The sequence below is a fragment of the Mobula birostris genome, chromosome 32 (genome assembly GCF_030028105.1).
Source record: "Mobula birostris isolate sMobBir1 chromosome 32, sMobBir1.hap1, whole genome shotgun sequence".
In the NCBI taxonomy this organism is placed as follows: domain Eukaryota; kingdom Metazoa; phylum Chordata; class Chondrichthyes; order Myliobatiformes; family Myliobatidae; genus Mobula; species Mobula birostris.
The window spans coordinates 30025273-30044917 of record NC_092401.1 but is presented as its reverse complement, the minus strand read 5'-3'; the positions used below and the strand labels follow the sequence as shown (position 1 = coordinate 30044917).

The 19645-nt window shown below is 45.7% G+C and overlaps 1 protein-coding gene across 1 annotated transcript in view; it reads left to right on the top strand.

Annotated features, from left to right (window-relative positions):
- LOC140191088 (uncharacterized) overlaps positions 1-19645 on the top strand; it is a 100109-nt gene that overhangs the window by 43594 nt on the left and 36870 nt on the right. Inside the window, exons 12-17 of the mRNA XM_072248163.1 lie at positions 1817-2023; positions 3142-3377; positions 5121-5187; positions 9755-9846; positions 12268-12436; positions 13533-13637. Of these exons, the coding sequence (XP_072104264.1) occupies positions 1817-2023; positions 3142-3377; positions 5121-5187; positions 9755-9846; positions 12268-12436; positions 13533-13637 (876 nt within the window). The remainder of the gene's footprint in view (positions 1-1816; positions 2024-3141; positions 3378-5120; positions 5188-9754; positions 9847-12267; positions 12437-13532; positions 13638-19645) is intronic.

Sequence of the window (19645 nt, the reverse complement as noted above, 5' to 3'; positions counted from 1 at the left end):
AATGCCTTGCTAAAGTCCATGTAAACAACATCCATTGCCTTTCTTTCATCCATTTTCCTCATAACTGCCTCGAAAAATTCTATAAGATTGGTTAGACATGACCAACCATGCACTAACACATGCTGACTATCCCTAATCGGTCCATGATTATCTAACTACTCAGACGTCCGGTCCCCTAGAACCCCTGCCAATAACTTTCCCACTCCTGAGTTAGGCTGACTGGATGTTGGAGTGGTGTACCAATCCAGAGCTGTAGTTGCTTGGTCTCAGCTGCCTCATTCACTGAGTCCCACACTCCTTCCACAAAAGGAGGAAGATGACAAGCAGAGTGTGATCCCACCTTAACCCTGTTTGTCCCCATTCCCTGGTTCCTGGGAATCTGGAATAACAACATAAAGTGCAGTGGATCAACATGTGGCAGATCAGGCAACAGCTGTGGTGACATTATCCCTCAGAGTCATGGTCAGACAGCACAAAAACAAGTCTTTCAGCCTATCATCAGCCAGCACTCAGGCCTTAGCCTTGATGAAGAAACTGTTTCACCCTCCAAAGCTGCTACCCAACCCGCCAAGTCTCCCTAAGACATCCCCCTTTAGTTCACATTTCCTCTGCTGCTTCTCCAGCAACCCCCACTCCGCCGAGGGAGGGGTCACCAACACAGTCCGCCTCCTGAATGAGGAAGAGCCAGGTTTGTTCATGCCCTGTGTGGAACCACAGATCTGAAGGTGCAGGGGTTAAAATGCAATGGAACATGGGGTCCAGTCCCTCCCCCAACTGCTCCCACCATCCTTTCCATGCCTCTGATCTTCCCATTCACATATCCCGTGCAGATTCCCCAGCTGACACACCTTCCTGAGTGGGTAACAACAGCAAGTCCCCCACTGTCACTGGGTCTAGACCGCCAAACTCCCTTCCCACTGACAGTACTTTCCCCGGAAGGGCTGCAAGGGTTTGGAACAATTTCTCACCCCCACCTTTTCATGGGATAACTGTGGATGGGCAAGAAATGCTTGCCTTCCTGCGCCTCAGGGTCGGAGTTGGGCCAATACTCAGAACAGACTTGATGGGCCAAATGGCCTAATTCTGCTCCTTTAACTTATGGTCCTTTATCCATGATCAGTCCTACCTTACTTGAGTCATCTCCTATTCTTTAGGTACAGAGGAGATGTCAGGGGTAAGTTTTTTACCTAGAAAGTGGTGAATGCGTGGAATAGGCTGCCGGCGACAGTGGAGGAGGCGAATATGATAGGGTCTTTTAATAGACTCCTGAACAGGTATATGGAGCTCAGAAAAATAGAGGGCTATGGGTAACCCTAGGTAATTTCTCAGGTAAGGACATGTTCAGCACAACTTTATGGACCGAAGGGCCTGTATTTTGCTGTCAGTTTTCTGTTTCTATGTTTCTAAACATGTAGATATGACTAGATATTCCATATCTCTTGTCAACCACAGTTCCTTCACCCTACCATCATTTCTCTGCCTCAATGGGACAAACCTATCCAGAACCCCATGCAAGTGCTCCCTAAACCATCTCCAATTGTGCATTTCCCTAAGAACATCCATTCCAAATTTACGTCCCCAAGTTCCTGCCTAATCACATCATAAGTTCCCTTCTCCCAATTAAATTAACTATTTTCCAATATTCCATCCCTATGTTATTGATCCGGTGTAACCTGGGGAGTGTGTGGAGGTGAATGTACCGGGAGAGAAGATGATGTGCAGGAAGGGAGGGGGAGTCACTGGGCTCTCTCAGTAGTGCTGGGAATGACGGAGGAATTGTGTTTCAATGACCCTTTGGTTCGTTCCTGTGTGACAGGTGTGGGAAGACAATGATAAGTCCCTCAGCTGGATAACTCTAGTCGGACTGACCACATCTCTCATGTGCCTGGCCCTCGCCATCTCCACATTCCTGTTCTGCGTCCAGACAAAGAATTTCAACATCACCATCCACATCAACCTGTGTGTCAGCATGTTCCTGGGAGAACTGCTCTTTCTGCTTGGGATAGAAAGGACCAACAGCAAGGTGAGATGGCACCAGTCCTTCCCTCAACTCATCCACCCAAATGCTCTGGTTAAGTCCATCAATTTACCCAAACCTTCTTTATTAGCTTCCCTCAAATATGCCCATTAAGCCTCTTAGTGCCTTCAAACACATGGCTTCCAAACTGCCCATTTCCCTGTGCATTTTCTTATCCATCCTCTATGAAGGCCAGTTCCTGCTTTTCAAACCAGTTCCTACCATCACTTTAACCACAGCACACTCTTGCCTCAAGTTTGTGGGCTCAAGTCCCATTGTACCTGGGCTGCCTTTCTACCGGCTGAGACACTTCCGATGCTCTAAACCTCTGCTGCTTAGGCAAGATGGTCTGTATCACAGTGACCAATTACTGACCAACAAATAGTTCCAGGCTACAGTAAGGGGCCAAGGCATCACCCCCGATTGGTAGGAGATGGCTTGATCTCTGAGGTCCTAGTGAAAGACAAAGCCCTCTCCTGATGAAGGAAGAATGAATGAAGGGGCATCAAGACCTCAAAGCCAGTGAGATGGACAGGATGAATCAATTGTGTGGGTTGGCTATGGATGAGAGTCTTGTATTTTTACCAGTGTGTTACACCAACACAAATTATGCTCAGTACCCTCAGCCCAAAATTTACCCCCTAATCAACATCTCTGGATGCAGTTGGCCATTTGTGGGAGGTTGTGCACAAGTTGGCCACAGCTCTTCCTTGGTTAGAACAGAGAATACCAGCTGCCGTTTGGGCCACGGTGAAGGGTGGAAAGTGCTGAGAAGACCCAGGCTGTTCCGTTCCATGGGAACCACAGCTGAGAGCAGAATGGAAGAGGCCTTAACTGTTGGTCAGTGCCCCCAACCAATCAGCATCTTTTCAAGTTATAAGCTGGCCCCTGATTGGTTTGGTGGTTGCCACCAGGCCCTCTGATTGGCCCAGTAGCTGGAAACAGGCGGTGGTCTGGAACCAGGGCCTCTGACTGGCCCAGTGGTTCCCTCTTTCTGGGACTTGACTCTGTCCTCATCCCTGGCAGCCCACCTGGGATGAAGGTGAGGGTGAGAAAAGTGATGTGAGGATCCAGGGGGGAATGTTCCAGAGAACATGCTAACCTTAAACTGCTATGTCCTTCAGGTTGTGTGTGCATTGGTGGCAGGGTGTCTGCACTACCTGTTCCTCGTAGCCTGCGCGTGGATGTGTGTAGAGGGCATTCACCTCCACCTCATAGTCAGGAACCTCCAGAAGATCAGCAATGCCGGTGTCCACAAGGTGCTTAGGTGCTTCATGTACCCATTTGCATACGGAGTACCTGCTGTGATTGTCATTGTTTCCGCGGCAACCTACCCGGCTGGTTATGGATCATCCCTGTAGTAAGTAACTAACAAAGTCACCCAGGGCAGATCCTCATCTGCTCCCAGCGTGTTCGGTTTCTCCTCACACTTTCACTGAAACCATATCCTGGGAGGGGCAGAAACAGGAAACTCCCAGAGCCAGTGAGGAACTTAGCATCAACAGTTCCCCTCAGCAAAGTGAAATTAGTCCAGAGGCTCCAACGTCAGATCTCAGTCTTCTGTGGCTACAGGAGGGATGCCCAAGAACTGGATGATGAAGTCCAGTCAACTTTGATGGTCTCATTATTGGAATTCAGCCTAAACCTTCATTTGGGGAGGTCATCAAAGACAATCAACATGGGCTCAGGGACGGGTTGTGTCTGACCAACCTAGAATTGGTAATGAAGAGGGCCAGTGGTGGGGAGGGGGAGGGGTTGAAGTGGTCCATGTAGATTTTAGTGAGGCCTTCAATGAGGTCATAAAGTCCACAAGATCCAAGGGAGAGGCAAAGGGAATTAGTGCAAAGTCAGGAATAAAAGGCTGGTGTTGATGATGTCTTTGTGGCCAGAGGCTTGTGACCACTGGGGGTTTCCTGTGATACATAACATTGATTGTTTGTGAATGTAATGAGAGAGATGGAGATTATTAACAATCAGCTGTACGGTGGCACAAACACGGAAATCTTTAGACAGCAGAAAGAAAATTAGACACAGCCAAGTCTGTAGGGTAGAACACAGAAAGCAGAACAGTACAGCACAGGAATCGGCCCTTTGGTATACAATGTTGTGCCAAACTAACTTAGTAATCAAATGCTCAACTAAACCAATGCCTTTATCCTTCCATTCCCTGCTCATTCATGTGCCTATCTAAGAGCTTCTTGCTTGTGGTTATCGTATCTACCTCCACCACCACACGGCAGCACATTCAAAACACTCACCACTTTCAATGTGTATAAAAGAACTTAGCCCACCTACACCCTTTCACCTTTAATTGCACTCCCTCTGGTATTAGGCATTTCATCCCTGGGAAAAAGATACCAGCTATCTACTCGAACCCTCTCACAATCTTATAGACTTCCTCAACCTCCACAACCCCAGAGAAAGCAATCCAAGTTTGTCCAAATTCTCCTCATAGTACGTGCCCTCTAATCCTGGTGAACCTCTTCTGCACCATCTCCAAAGTCTCAACATCAATGTAATACTCCAGATGTGGCCTAACCAGAGTTTTATAAAGCTGCAACAGAACTTCTTGACTCTTGGACTCAATTCCTTCACTAATAAAGACAAGAATGTCATAGGCCTTCCTCAGCTCCATATTGACTTGTGCAGCCACATTCAGAGAGCTATGAACTTTGACGCCTAGACCCCTCTATATATCAACACTCTTAAGGGTTTTGCCATTAACTATATAATGTCACTTTACGTTTGATCTCCCAAAAAGAAACACGTCACATTTGGCTGGGTTAACCTCCATCTGCCATTTCTTAATCTACAAATCTACAACTGATATACAGTATATATCCTGCTGTAACCATTGCCAGTCTTCTACATTATCTGCAGACACCACCAATCTTCATATTGTCTGGGTAGAAAGGTGTCAGAGCAGGGAATGTGGGACATGAGAATGTATGATACAGAGGGCCATGGAGGGACCGAGGGCTGACACAGAAGATGAGGTGGGACAGATAGCCATGGCCATATATATTAACAGGACAGGCTTGAAGGTTCTTGTGTTCTTGTGTTAATGACAACTCTCCAATCATTTCTCTGTCTTCTGTTTCAGCTGTTGGCTGTCGGTCAAGAAAGGACTAATATGGAGTTTCATTGGGCCCATTTGTGCCATCATCCTGGTAACCGTCCTCAAATACCTGGGCAGAAAATTTGATCCCAACTACAAACACACCTAATATTCTGTCCAGTACAACTTCCCACACTCACCAGCCTGTGGCTGCATGATGGGTAGGGAGGGTTTACTGACAGTGATAAACAGAGTCGTGAGTGCATCGATCGCCCTGCCAGGGGTGGTGGTAGAGGCTGACACATTAGGGACATTTAAGAGACTCTTAGATAGGCACATGGATGAAAGTAAGATAGAAGGCTATGTGGGAGTGAAGGAGGGGAAGGGAGATGGTGAACAGCTGAGGGTTGCGCCAGGGCCGACTGCTTGCCCCTTCTGGGGATACATTCGCTCATTGGAGAGGGAGTATGCGGTCACGATGGGTACAGGGGGGATTTCTGGGAACAGTGGGCACCCCAGGAAATTGATTGTTTTATAGACAGTAATAATCATATTTTAATTTGGACTTGTTTACTGTCTTGTATATATTTGATGTTTGTATTTTGTGTATTTTTGTGTAAATAATTTTTTGTAGCTTTGTAAAAAAAAGGGAAGGATTAGATTGATCTTGAAGTAAGACCATAAGACCATAAGATATAGGAGCAGAAATAGGCCATACGGCCCATTGAGTCTACTCCACCATTCAATCATGGGCTGGCCCAAGTCTTCCAGTCATTCCTACTCCCCTGCTTTCATCCCATACCCTATGATGCCCTGGCTAATCAAGAACCTACCTACCCCTGCCTTAAATACACCCAGTGATTTGGCCTCCACAGCCGCTCATGGCAACAAATTCCACAGATTTACCACCCTCTGACTAAAGTAATTTCTGCACATCTCTGTTCTAAAAGGACGTCCTTTAACCCTGAAGTCGTGCCCTCTTGTCCTAGAATCCCCTACCATGGGAAATAACTTTGTCATATCTGATCTGTTCAGGTCTTTTAACATTTGAAATGTTTCTATGAGATCCCCCCTCATTCTCCTGAACTCCAGGGAATATAGCCCAAGAGCTGCCAGATGTTCCTCATACCCTTTCATTCCTGGAATCATTCTTGTGAACCTTCTCTGAACCCTCTCCAATGTCAGTATATCCTTTCTAAAATAAGGAGCCCAAAACTGCACACAATACTCCAAGTGTGGTCTCACGGGTGCCTTATAGAGCCTCAACATCACATCCCTGCTCTTATATTCTATACCTCCAGAAATGAATGCCAACATTGCCTTCTTCACAATGGACTCAACCTGGAGGTTAACCTGTAAGGTATCTTGCACAAGGGCTCCCAAGTCCCTTTGCACCTCTGCATTTTGAATTCTCTCTCCATCTAAATAATAGTCTGCCCATTTATTGCTTCCACCAAAGTGCATGACCATACACTTTCCAAAATTGTATTTCATTTTCCACTAAACTATCTAAGTTTCTCTGCAGGCTCTCTGTTTCCTCAACACTACCCACTCCTTCACCTATCTTTGTATCATCGGCAAACTTGGACACAAATCCATTAATACCGTAGTCCAAATCATTGATATACGTTGTAAAAAGCAGCAGTCCCAACACCGACACCTGTGGAACTCCACTGGTAACCGGCAGCCAGCCAGAATAGGATCCCTTTATTCCCACTCTCTGTTTCCTGCTGATCAGCCAATGCTCCACCCATTCTAGTAACTTCTCTGTAATCCCATGGGCTTTTATCTTGCTAAGCAGCCTCATGTATGGCACCTTGTCAAAGGCCTTCTGAAAATCTAAGCATACCACATCTACTGCATCTCCTTTGATTACACTGCTTGTAATTTCCTCAAAGAACTGCAGTAGGTTTGTCAGGCAGGATTTTCCTTTCAGGAAATCATGCTGGCTTTGGCCTATCTTGTCATGTGCCTCCAGGTACTCTGTAATCTCATCCCTAACAATCGATTCCAACAATTTCCCAACCACTGACGTCAGGCTAACAGGTCTATAGTTTCCTTTCTGCTGCCTCCCACCTTTCTTAAATAGCGGAGTAACATTTGCAATTTTCCAGTCATCCGGTACAGTTCTAGAATCTATTGATATCGGAAAGATCATTGTTAATGACTCCTCAATCTCTCCAGCTACTTCCTTCAGAACCCGAGGGGGCATTCCATCAGGTCCAGGAGATTTATCCAACCTCAGACCATTAAGTTTCCTGAGCACCTTCCTAGTCGTAATTTTCACTGCATAAACTTCACTTCCCTGACACTCTTGAATGTCTGGTATACTGCAGATGTCTTCCACTGTGAAGACTGATGCAAAATATACATTCAGTTCCTCTGCCATCTCTGCATCTCTCATTACAATATCTCCAATGTCATTTTCTTTTGGTCCTGTATCTACCCTTTATATACTTAAAAAATCTTTTATTATCTTCTTTGATTTTAGTCACCAGCTTCCTCTCATATTTCATCTTTTCCTTCTGAATGACCTTCCTAGTTTCCTTCTGCAAGTTTTTAAAAGCTCCCCAATCCTCTGTCTTCCCACTAGCTCTGGCTTGCTTGTATGCCCTCTCTTTTTCACTTACTTTGGATCTGACTTCACTTGTCAGCCATGGTAGTATCCTTCTTCCCTTTGAAAATTTCTTCTTATTTGGAATATATCTATCTTGAACTTCCCTCATTTTTCGCAAAAACTCCAGCCATTGCTGCTCTGCTGTCTTTCCTGCAAATGTTCCTTTCTAGTCAACTTCGGCCAGTTCCCCTCTCATGCCATTCTAATTTCCTTTATCCCACTGAAATACTGACACATCGGATTTTATTTTTTCCATTTCAAATTTTAATGTGAACTCAATCATATTGTGATCACCGTTCCCTCAGGGTTCCTTGACCTTAACCTCTCTTATCACCTCTGGATCATTGCACAACACCCAATCCAGCTCAGCTGAGTAGGTTAAAGGGTCGGCACAACATTGTAGACCAAACGGCCTGTACTGTGCTGTACTGTTCCATGTTCCACATGATCCTAACACCAACTTTTGACCTTACTATAAAAGGAGGTGGAACAGAGAAACAGACAACTTCACTACCACTGGATGAACAAAAGGATAATGGGACTGGTCAGGGGGATTTTACAACACTGACCAAATCACAAGAGGACAGCTATTGTTGTAGTCAATGTGGTAATAAAAGCTGCCCATCGGCTGCGCAGAGACTGCGGGAAGAAAAGAGTTAATGTTTCAGGAAGAAGACCTTCCATCTGTTTCGATACTCCTTAACTGCCTCATGTCCTGACTGCATCAACACCTCCACAATCTCTGCTCTTCATTCAGGAATTCACACAGATGCTGTTTCATTTCTCAGAGAACTAATGGCAGATTTCCCACACCTAAAGGATGGATAAATAAATCCAGCACAGACAGTACAATCTGATGGAGGTTGCTGTGGTCAAGTGGAACAGGATCTCAACATAGTTAATTGATGAGGTCAAGGCATGTGACTTTGGTCAGTGGAGAAGTTAAATATTTCCCACAAAACAAGGATCCTGAATCTTTTTGTGCTTCTAATTCTTGGCAGTATGTCAGCTGAGTTTACGATGTGATAGGAAGGATGTTGGATGTTTAGCAGAGAAACTGCAAAGCATCAGGTTTATTATCATTGGCATATGTTGTGAAATTTTATCCAGGATGTTCAGTGTTCCTTATACCTTTTACCCAAAGCGTCCTGCATTTGAAATCCAACAAATGTAAATACTTCTTCCATTGTGCCCTGTTGACCATCGTTTGATTATGTTGCTTCAGGTCACATCAGCCTGAAGTCCAATGGTTCAAAGGTAAGATCACCATGGAATCTGAAGTTAAACAACAAGGTGAGGATGTCTTGAAGAGTTGAGCTCAATGGTTCTGCTCATGCCAGTCTCATCACAGGAACAATAACCCTGAGGGCATCTCCTGAGACTCCAGAGATCTGAAACCAGCTTGATATGTTTCCTGGATGAGGGGCACGACACAATGAAGGTGCTGACTACAGTTAAAACACCTGTTGAATTAGGAGCAGGGTGACAGCACTTGAAACAAGACACACACTCCTGGAGACAGTGCGAGACCATGAGGGCAAATATCAGGGCCAGGATATACTGGGGGAGCTGCCTCAAGAAAGCTGTTGACGTTGAACTGATGATTGAGATTGGTAGGTTTATCTTACACAGAGAGCGCTGGATGGCAAATGGAAAGGTTGAGTAGAGAGCCCAGATCAGGCTTGAGATGAGATGGTCCAGTCTTGTTCCTGAATCTATGGAAGTGCCTCAAGGAGAGACTGTGTGACCTTGTGAACAAGATGCACTCTGTATGAAGGAGAGGGTTTATGGCAGAATATTACTGATAGGGGTCACTGATACACTGGCCCCTGGTGCACAGAGGGAAGCCAGATAAACACAGGAGGAGCTAGGAACAGGGCTGGAACAGAGAGATGACTGGGGGAATGTTTATGTTGGCTACAGGGACTGGGGGACTGATTCTGTGCTCTATGAAAAACATAGCAGGAGTATCCAGACACACTGATCACAACAACAGCACCCAGCACAGGATGAGCTTTCCTGTTGCTTTAACCCATGGTATTCCTTCTTGCCCCCTCTCCAGTTTAACATGATTCTGTTCATGGTGACAATGCAGAAGCTGAGGACGCAGATCACCCACCTGAACACTGAGGTCACCAAGATCAAGGACACGAGGTGAGTGCAGCCAGCGTCAAGGAGCTGGTGGAACAGGAGGTCTCCCAACCACACTAAGACTAAAACTTCTGCCTGTCCACATGGAGCTGGGTGGAGCAATCATTGTAGGTAGTGGGAGGATGAGGCCTACGCAGTGGCAGTGGATTGTTGTTGGGTTGAGATAAAACAGAAGAGATAAATGGGGTTAAATTTCAACTCTGCCAATAAGTAACAGAGAAAACACAGAGCGCTGGGTGCATAGAATGCACTTCCAGCGGTGATGATGGAGGCATATTCGACAGAGGTACTTAAGAGGTTCTTAAATAGGTACGTGAATGTACAGGGAATGTAAGGATATGGTCATTGTGTAGGATTAGTTTTGCCAAGTGTTTAATTACTCGTTTACTTCGTTCCACAAAACATCATGCACCAAAGAGCCTGTCCCTGTATTTCCCATGTTTTGTAAAACCAAAGACACTGATCAACAGGCAGAAGTTGAAAAGTGAAGTCAATGTCAGGTTTATCATAATCCAAACAAATTTATGTGTGAAGAGATGCAATGAAAAACTTATTTGCAGCAGCATCACAGGCACATAGCATCAGATAAGTAGCATTTTCAAAAGAAATTAAGCATAAATTATATATAGTTTTTACAAGAAAAATCTTTGTGTTCGTAAAGACTGTGTATCATTTATGTTTAATTTGTTTTTCTTGTGAATGCTGCTTCTCTGATGAAGAATAAGAGGTTTTAAATTAAGGGACCTGAGGAAAATTCTGAGGGCAGTTGGGCCCTGGTCAATAGGACCATGTAGATAGTTGGAGTAGTGTGGGGTAATATAAGAACTAGGAGCAGGAGTAGGTTATCTGGCTGGTCCCTGCTTTGCCTTTGAGCCATTTAGACCACAGCTGCTCTGGCCGTGGACTTCAGCTCCGCCTACCTGCCTTTTCATCATAACTCTTAATTCCCTTGCTATGCAAACATCTAGCTAACTTTGTCTTAAATGGTTGTACGTTCTAGTATCAATTATTTGGTGACAGTAAAGTATAAAGTATAAATATATTTACTGAGGTAGCCTCCACTGCTCCCCTGGGCAGAGATTTCCCCTCATTTCCATCCTAAATCTACTCCCCAGAACTTTGAGGCTATGTACCCTAGTTCTAGTCTCACTTGCCAGTGGAAACAACTTTTTCCTGCCTCTATCTTATCTATCCCTTTCATAATTTTACGTTGTTTCTATAAGATACTCTCTTATTCTGAATTCCAGCGAGTACAGGCAACTCGATCTCTCCTCATAGGTGAGTTGGGCCTGTTTTTGTGTAAAACCACAACTCCATGGCACATGGGCAAAGGTTCAAACAGAAGGTTGCACAGAGTGAAATTGTTAGAATATTGATCCAGTGGTGACAATTAGAACTGCAGTTGTGACAGAAGCCCACCTCATTCACCCAGACCAGCGCTGTATGTCAACATATGACAGAACTCAGTAGGTCAGGCAACAACTATGGAGAAGAATAAAGAGAAACTGTTTTGGGCCGGCACCCTTCAACAGGTCTCGACTGCTTATTCTCTTCCATTGGTTCTGTCTGACCTGCTGAGTTCCTCCAGTAGTGTTGCTCTGGATTTCCAGCATCTACTGTATCTCTTGTGTTTACAAACAAAGATATCTCGTCTTCAACATACAAAGCATTAGCAGGAACTACAGTACCCTCAGTGAGGGGACTGTACTTATACAGCTCTCCCTCAAGTGCTGCAACCAGCCCTGGATGGAGTAATGCACACTGAGCTATGGGTGTGTGGAGCAGGTGTACAAAACACCAACATTGGTGTTTCTCAGCTGAGGGGCTTGTATTAGTTTCACAGCTTTTCCTGAGAGGTTTGGCAGGGGTTCTGAGTGTTAATGTTAAAGAGAAAGATGTATTTCTGGAGCACCTGTCACAGCCAGTGAATGCCCTGAGGCATCTCACAGACAGGTCTGTGCTTCTTCAAACATTGTTGTTGAAGTGTGGTGCACAACAAGATCCTATAAACATGAACATGAACATCAGTCTCATTTGTCTGAAGGATAAACATGGTACTCTCAGTTCCCACACCGTGTCAAAGACCAGCCCCACCAACCAGCATCTGCACGGGATACAAGGTGGTCCCAGACTCTAACGATGAAGAGGGAGTTGGGGAAGGAGAGGTCATTCCTCACTTTCCTGCCATGCTGGTTAGTTTGCAAAGACTTAAATTCGATGTACATAATAGTGATTCAGTTGGCACCATCAACACATCTAGCACAAGAAGAGATTTGGAGCTAATCAGTTTCGACCCAAAACATTGACTGTTATTCCTCCTTACCCCACCCCACAACCTACTGCTCAACCTACTAATTTCTTCCAGTAAATTGTTTGTAGCTCCAGATGACCAGAGCTAATCACGTCTCATTGAATTCTTCACAGAAAACTGATCTTCAAAGCCATTGCACAGGGGTTTGTCTTGGGCTGCACCTGGATTCTCAGTTTGTTTCACTTCCACGGTACAACCACCATCCTCACCTACCTCTTCACCATCATCCACAGTTTCCAGGGAACCCTCATCTTCCTCATTCTCTGTCTGCTGAATCAACAGGTACGATTTATCCCTGACTGACTGCATTCCCTGCAAGAGATGTCCATCCTGTTTCTGTCTCCCTCCCCCTGAAGTGACAGTAGGAGCCACACCACTGTAGTGTGTAGGTTCAAGTCAGCAGATCCAGCAGCACCCATTCCACAGGCTTTCGGGGCTCCAGGCTTGGGAGTAGCCTGTCCATGAGGAAACCTTTGAAGATGACAGAGCTGGACATGAAATCTCAGAACACTGATGTCATGGTGTCAGTAAGCTTTCTTATCTCCTCTTTCTCCTCGTCCTTCATCCTCCCCTGTGCTCTCCCTCTCTTCATGCCCTTTCCCTTCTCCTCCTTGTACCCTCTCCTGCTTCTCTCTACTCCCCATCTTCAATCCATCCTGCCTCTCTCATACCATCCCCTCTCCTTTCCTCATCTCACTAATGAACAGTGTCTCTGGAACAACAGATGAGGATTTATTTTCTGCCTACCTGCCTTTCCTTCAAACAACTTCAATGTAGCAAAGCAAATCTCTCCACGTGTAAAGGGAGTTAGCCACATTACTCTTCACTGCCTGTGGTGGGGCCAAAACACCAACCCCAACTCTGGACAGACAGAGAATGGGGATCTGCTGGAGTTCACTGTCAGAGAGACTGGCAATGGCCTTTCTAAGCTTTTGACCTCCAGGCTCACTTCCAAGGACTTTTTACAACTCATATTCTCAGCATTATTTTTATTGTAAAATTATAGATGCTCTGATGATTAATCTGTTACATTTACAGATTACTTTTTTAATCTCAGTTTGACAATTTAAGTAATGAATTTAGAGGTTAAAATGTTATCTTATTAATTTAAATTTATATGTTTTAAAAGCCTAGATAACCCTCTCACTCCTCCACCTCTCTGTTTCTCACCCACCACTTCCTCTCCATCTCCCCACCTCCCTTCCTTCCATCTCCCACTTCCCTCTTTGCCCCTCTCCTTTCACCACCTACCCCTTCACCACCTCCTCCACTACACCCTCCCTCACAACCCCTCCATCTCCAACCTCCCTGCCACTTACCCCCTCCATCCCCTCCTGTGGGGTTAATTGATGTGTTGTTACCTGACCCACATCTGTAGGTGAGGGACGGATACCGTTCCTGCTGGAACAGAATGTGCAGAAACTGGAAGAGATCAAGCCTCACAGATTCAGCTTCCACCAGCATGCCAATGACCACAGTGTCGGTGAGTCCGCTGTCCAACAGTGGGGCAAGTCCTAAGTGTTTACACTCTGTCCTTACATCCCTTACCCTCAATACTACCTCCCCCCCAGCTTCACCAGCACACCAATTACCAGTACGTTGGTGAGTACACTGCCCAATAGGGAGGCGGGGGGGGGGGGGAAGGTTCGAGTGTTTACTCCTTATAGCCCTCGCCCTTAATACTCCACCCCATCAGAACAAAATTCCTGTAAGAATGTTCAGGAACACTCCATTCACTTTTCTTTACTTGGAGCATTGACTGCAAGGGTCAAGAAGTCACAGTCAAGCAGCTGTATAAAGCTTTGGTTAGGCCAGGCTTGAAGCTTTGTGTTCATTTCTGGTCATCCCATTACAGGACATGGATATGGTTGAAACAGTTCACCAGAATGCTGTCTGGATTAGAGAGCATGAGCTACAAAGAGAGGCAGGACAAACTTGGGTTGCTTTCTCTGGAGCAGAGGAGGGAACCTGATGGACATTTATAAGATTATGAGAGGCATAGACAGGGTAGACAGCTGGTATCTTTTTTCCAAGGGTTGAAATACCTAACTCCAGACAGCATGAAAGTGGGTAAGGTGAAAAGGGATAAGTTCGAAGGGAAAGCTTTTTATACCCAATGGTGGGTGCTTGGAAAGCACTGCTGGGCTGGTGGTGGAAGCGAATACTACACAGGCATTTAACGGCCTCTTAGATGATTGTGCAAAGAATGGAAGGATATGGACATTGTTTAAGTAGAAGAGATTTAGCTGAATTCAGCATTGTGTTCAGCACAGACATTGTGGTCCACAAGACCTGTTCCTGTGCAATAGAGTCATAGAGCAATACAGGACAGATGCAGGCCCTTCAGCCTAACCAACCAGAGTGCCCACCCAGCTAGTCTCAACTTCCTACATTCAGCCTATATCCCTTCAAGCCCCATTCCTCCATGTACCTGTACAATTGCTTCATAAATGATATAATCGTACCTGCTTCAACTACTTCCTCTGAATGCTCATTCCACATATGCACCATCTTTGGCATGAAATATTTTCCTCTCAGGTCCCCTTTAAATCTCTCTGCTCTCACCCTAAACCTATGCCCCTAGTTCTAGAAACAACAGGAATTCTGCAGATGCTGGAAATTCAAGCAACACACATCAAAGTTGCTGGTGAACGCAGCAGGCCAGGCAGCATCTCTAGGAAGAGGTGCAGTCGACGTTTCAGGCCGAGACCCTTCGTCAGGACTAACGTCAGGACAAAGTCAGGACAAGGGTCTGACGAAGGGTCTCGGCCTGAAACATAAACTGCACCTCTTCCTAGAGATGCTGCCTGGCCTGCTGCGTTCACCAGCAACTTTGATGTGTGTTGCCCCTAGTTCTGGTCTCCTTTACCCTGCAGTAAGAGGCTGCTACCATCCAGTTCATAAATTTAGACATTTAAGGTCATCCCTCATTCTCCTACACTCCAAGTAATACAGACCTGGCCTGGTGAACGTCCCTCTATAACTCAGCCCCTCGAGTCCCGGCAATATCCTTGTAAATCTTCTCCACATTATTTCCAGTTTAACATTGTTCCTATAATAGGAATGCATTATTTTACCTTCCTACATTTTACCCAGCACCCAGCCAAAGAAGTTTCACGCCCATGGTCGGTGATTCACACAGACAGACCTTTGTGTGGATGAAATGGCAGGTGCCAGCTGTCATTTTGTTGGTTTTACTCTTGTCCTGTGGTCTGGGGGCTTGTGCAGTGCAGTGGGGACTGAGTAATTATGTCCTTTAATGATGCTAAAGAAAGGACTCTTCTGCCTTTTGGACAGGTATAACAGATGCAGTGGTCCCTCTGGACAGGTCAGGACCTGACTCCTCGGCCAATATCACAAAGTGAGTGGTATGTGGACTGTGGACAGACCTCAACTAGAATTCAAAGTGGACTGTCTTCCGGACCTCGCTCTCCACCGCCTGCTCGTTCACCAAGACTCTTCTCTGAGACCAGGTGTTCAGTTATATCCAGAATGTGGCTTTGTAAAACATGGTCCATACCTGCTCCAATACAGAGATGTGGAAGGTTAAAAGTCATGTAAACAAAACCAGCTTGAATCACAATGAAATCTGGTGTTAACATTCACTAGAACCAGGCAGACTTTGGGAATGCTGGAAAAATAATCTGAAATATTGCCTAAAGTTTGCAGTGTTAGTATTTTAAAATTCCTGTACACTTCCTGAATTATAAAAATAAAAAACATGACAAAATGATAATTAAAGATAAGCTTTATCTGTCACATGTCCATTAAAACATGCAATAAAATGCATCACTTGCATCAAATGAAATCAGCAAGAATTGTGCTAGGCAGTCCACAGGTGTTGGCATCCACCCAGTGCCAAGAAAGTAGACTCACACTCACTAACCCTAACTGTGTGTCTTTGGAATGTGGGAGGAAACCCACACAGTAATGGGGAGAACATACAAATTCTTTACAGATAGTGGTGGGAATCGAAACCCGGTCTTATACTGTTTCACTAACCACTCTGCTACCTTGTCACTCATTTTGGAAAAATGGTTTTATTGGTGCATCTTTCTGTTTTTAATAGGGAAGGCAAATATCAGAGGCTTTTGTATGTTCTCCATAATGGATTGGTATTGATCCAAGATGAATCTCTTCAAACACAGGTCAACTGTGAAACTTCACCCTCTGAGCAGAGGTCAGCAGTGGATTCCGAAGGCTGGTGCAATGCTACAGGTGCTCTCTTCCTGATGGCATGACAAATCAGTTCTCAATCTGCATTCCAAGGCACCATGTGGAGGAGCATTACTCCCACCTGTCCAACAGCATTGGAAATGAACGGCTCCATTCACTATCTCAGAGCAGTAAGCCTCTGCTTACCACAGTGGGCAAAGCTTTGGTAAAGGTGCAACAGATGCAAAACACCTTTGACCACAGAGGTTGGGAAATGTAGTATAGCAATTTGGAACACACACAAAATCCTGGTGGAACGCAGCAGGCCAGGCAGCATCTATAGGAAGAAGTACAGTCGACGTTTCGGGCCAAGACCCTCGTCAGAACTAGCTGGAAGAGTTAGTAAGAGATTTGAAATCCGAAATGAAAGGAGAAGACTGGAGGGGGAGGGATAGAGCTAAGAGCTGGGAAGTTGATTGGCAAAAGGGATACAAGGGTGGGGAAGGGAGAGGATCATGGGACAGGAGGCCTAGGCAGAAAGAAAGGGGAAGGGGAGCATCAGAGGAAGATATAGTGAGAGGGACAGAGGGAGAAAGAGAGAGAAAGAAAGGGGAAAAATAAAAAATAATAAATAAATAAATAAGAGATGGGGTAAGAAGGGGAGGAGGGGCATTAACAGAAGTCAGAGAAGTCAATGTTCATGCCATCAGGTTGGAGGCTACCCAGATGGAATATAAGGTGTTGTTCCTCCAACCTGAGTGTGGCTTCATCTTGACAGTAGAGGAGGCCATGGATGGACATTTCAGAATGGGAATGGGATGTGGAATTATAATGTGTAGCCACTGGGAGATCCTGCTTTCTCTGGCAGTCAGAGTGTAGGTGTTCAGCAAAACAGTCCCCCAGACTGTGTCGGGTCTCGCCAATATATAGAAGGTCGTACCAGATGCAGTATATCACACCAGCCGACTCACAGGTGAAGTGTCGCCTCACCTGGAAGGACTGTCTGGGGCCCTGAATGGTGGTAAGGGAGGAAGTATAAGGGTATGTGTAGCACTTGTTCTGTTTACAAGGATAAGTGCCAGGAGGGAGATCGGTGGGAAGGGATGGGGGGTACGAATGGACAAGGGAGCCGCGTAGGGAGCGATCCCTGTGGAAAGCAGAAAAGGAGGGGAGGGAAAGATGTGCTTAGTGGTGGGATCCCATTGGAGGTGGCGGAAGTTACGGAGAATTATATGTTGGACCCGGAGGCTGTTGGGGTTGTAGGTGAGGACAAAGGGAACCCTATCCATAGTGGGGTGGCAGAGGACAGGGTGAGAGCAGATGTGCGTGAACATATACTGCGTCCAGTGCTCCCGGTGCGGCCTTCTATATATTGGCGAGACCCGACGCAGACTGGGAGACCGTATCGCTGAACAACTATGCTCTGTCCACCAGAGAAAGTAGGATCTCCCAGTGGCCACACATTTTAATTCCACGTCCCATTCCCATTCTGATATGTCCATCCACGGCCTCCTCTACTGTCAAGATGAAGCCACACTCAGGTGGAGGAACAACACCTTGTATTCTGTCTGCGTAGCCTCCAACCTGATGGCATGAACATTGACTTCTCTAACTTCCATTAATACCCCTCCTTGCTTTCTTACCCCATCCCTTATTTATTTATTCCCCCCCTTTCTTTATCTCTTTTTCTCCCTCTGTCCCTCTCACTATATCTTCCTCTGATGCTCCCCTTCCCCTTTCTTTCTGCCTAGGCCTCCTGTCCCATGATCCTCTCCCTTCTCCAGCCTTGTATCCCTTTTGCCAATCAGCTTTCCAGCTCTTAGCTCCATCCTTCCCCTTCCTGTTTTCTCCCATCATTTTGGATCTCCCCCTCCTCCTCCCCCTCCCACTTTCAAATCTCTCACTATCTCTTCTTTCAGTTCGTCCTGACGAAGGGTCTCGGCCCAAGACGTTGACTGTACCTCTTCCTATAGATGCTGCCTGGCCTGCTGCATTCCACCAGCATTTTGTGTGTGTTGCTTGAATTTCCAGCATCTGCAGATTTCCTTGTGTTTGCGTTTAGAAACTTGGAGACTCGTTTATCATTTCCACATCCTCTAACTGAATGTGTACCACCCTTGTAAATGGAACCAACCAGATACCAACAGTTCTGGATAGAATGGATGGTGAGAGGAGGTGTTTCCTTCAGAAGGAGAGTCTAGGACCTGAGGACACAGCCTCAAAATAAAGGGATGACCCTTTAGAACAGAGGTTGAGGCTATTCCTTCAGCCAGAGAGTGGAAAATTTGTGGAATTCATTGTTGTGGCAATTAAGGCAAGGATTGAAAGATTCTTGATATATAAGAGGATTAAGGGAGAAGACAGAAAAATGGGGTTGGAAAAACCAGCCACGACTGAATAGTGGAACAGACACCATTTTCTGTATCTCAGCTCTGTTATTAAACATGGCACACTAACCAATAGTCAGCACTAAACTAAGACCCCAGTGTTAGTTCATCAGAGTACTGGGTTGTTGGCAGAATCTTCCTTCTACCTAGCAGACTTTTGGAAAAACCCCAACATATTACAGAAACAACTGAAAACATGCACCAAAGCAAATCTTTAACTCATCCTGATGAAGGCTCTTGGCCTGAAACATCAACTGTTTATTCCCATCCAGCTGCAGAGTCTAATGTGTCTATAATTTGTTATGTGCTGTTTATGCATGTGGTAGAAGTACCTGTGCCCTCCAAAGTTTCATACGTTATTGTCTCTAGCTGTCACAACTCCAAATCCAGTAATGTGACACAATCACCTACCTGTCAGTGAGATGGGTTTGTGGTAAGGCAGGTGCTGGAAGACTGCAGCCCAGAAATTGTAGTGCATTGGAAGAAGACAGGAAGGGCTGGGTCAGAAATTGCATCATTGTGATGGGTGAAACCCCAGAGCTGCACAAAGTGACACAGGGATTATTATCCTGTTTTATCCCAAGAAAATCACCAAACCCTGGAAATAACAGGATTGTTTTAATTGGAATATTCAGTGGGTTTCCCATGGCTGAGGGGCCTGTCCTCAGGGAGAGACACAGGCTGCTGTGGCTGTTATCTCAGGTTCTCCATCCAAGGTCTGTGAGGACTGAGGATAATGAGTTCCAGGGAACAAAGAGACGTGGGGATCATGCAAGGACATGCAGAGGACCTGATGAAGCCTCGAGAAACTGAAGTATCTCCTCCTCCTGTACCTGCTATTCCATGAAATTATCATTCTGTCTGAGGACTGGATCCAAGGGCACATTGCTTTGTGGATCCAGAACTGGCTTGCCCACAGAAGGCAAAGAGTGGTTGTAGACGGGTCATA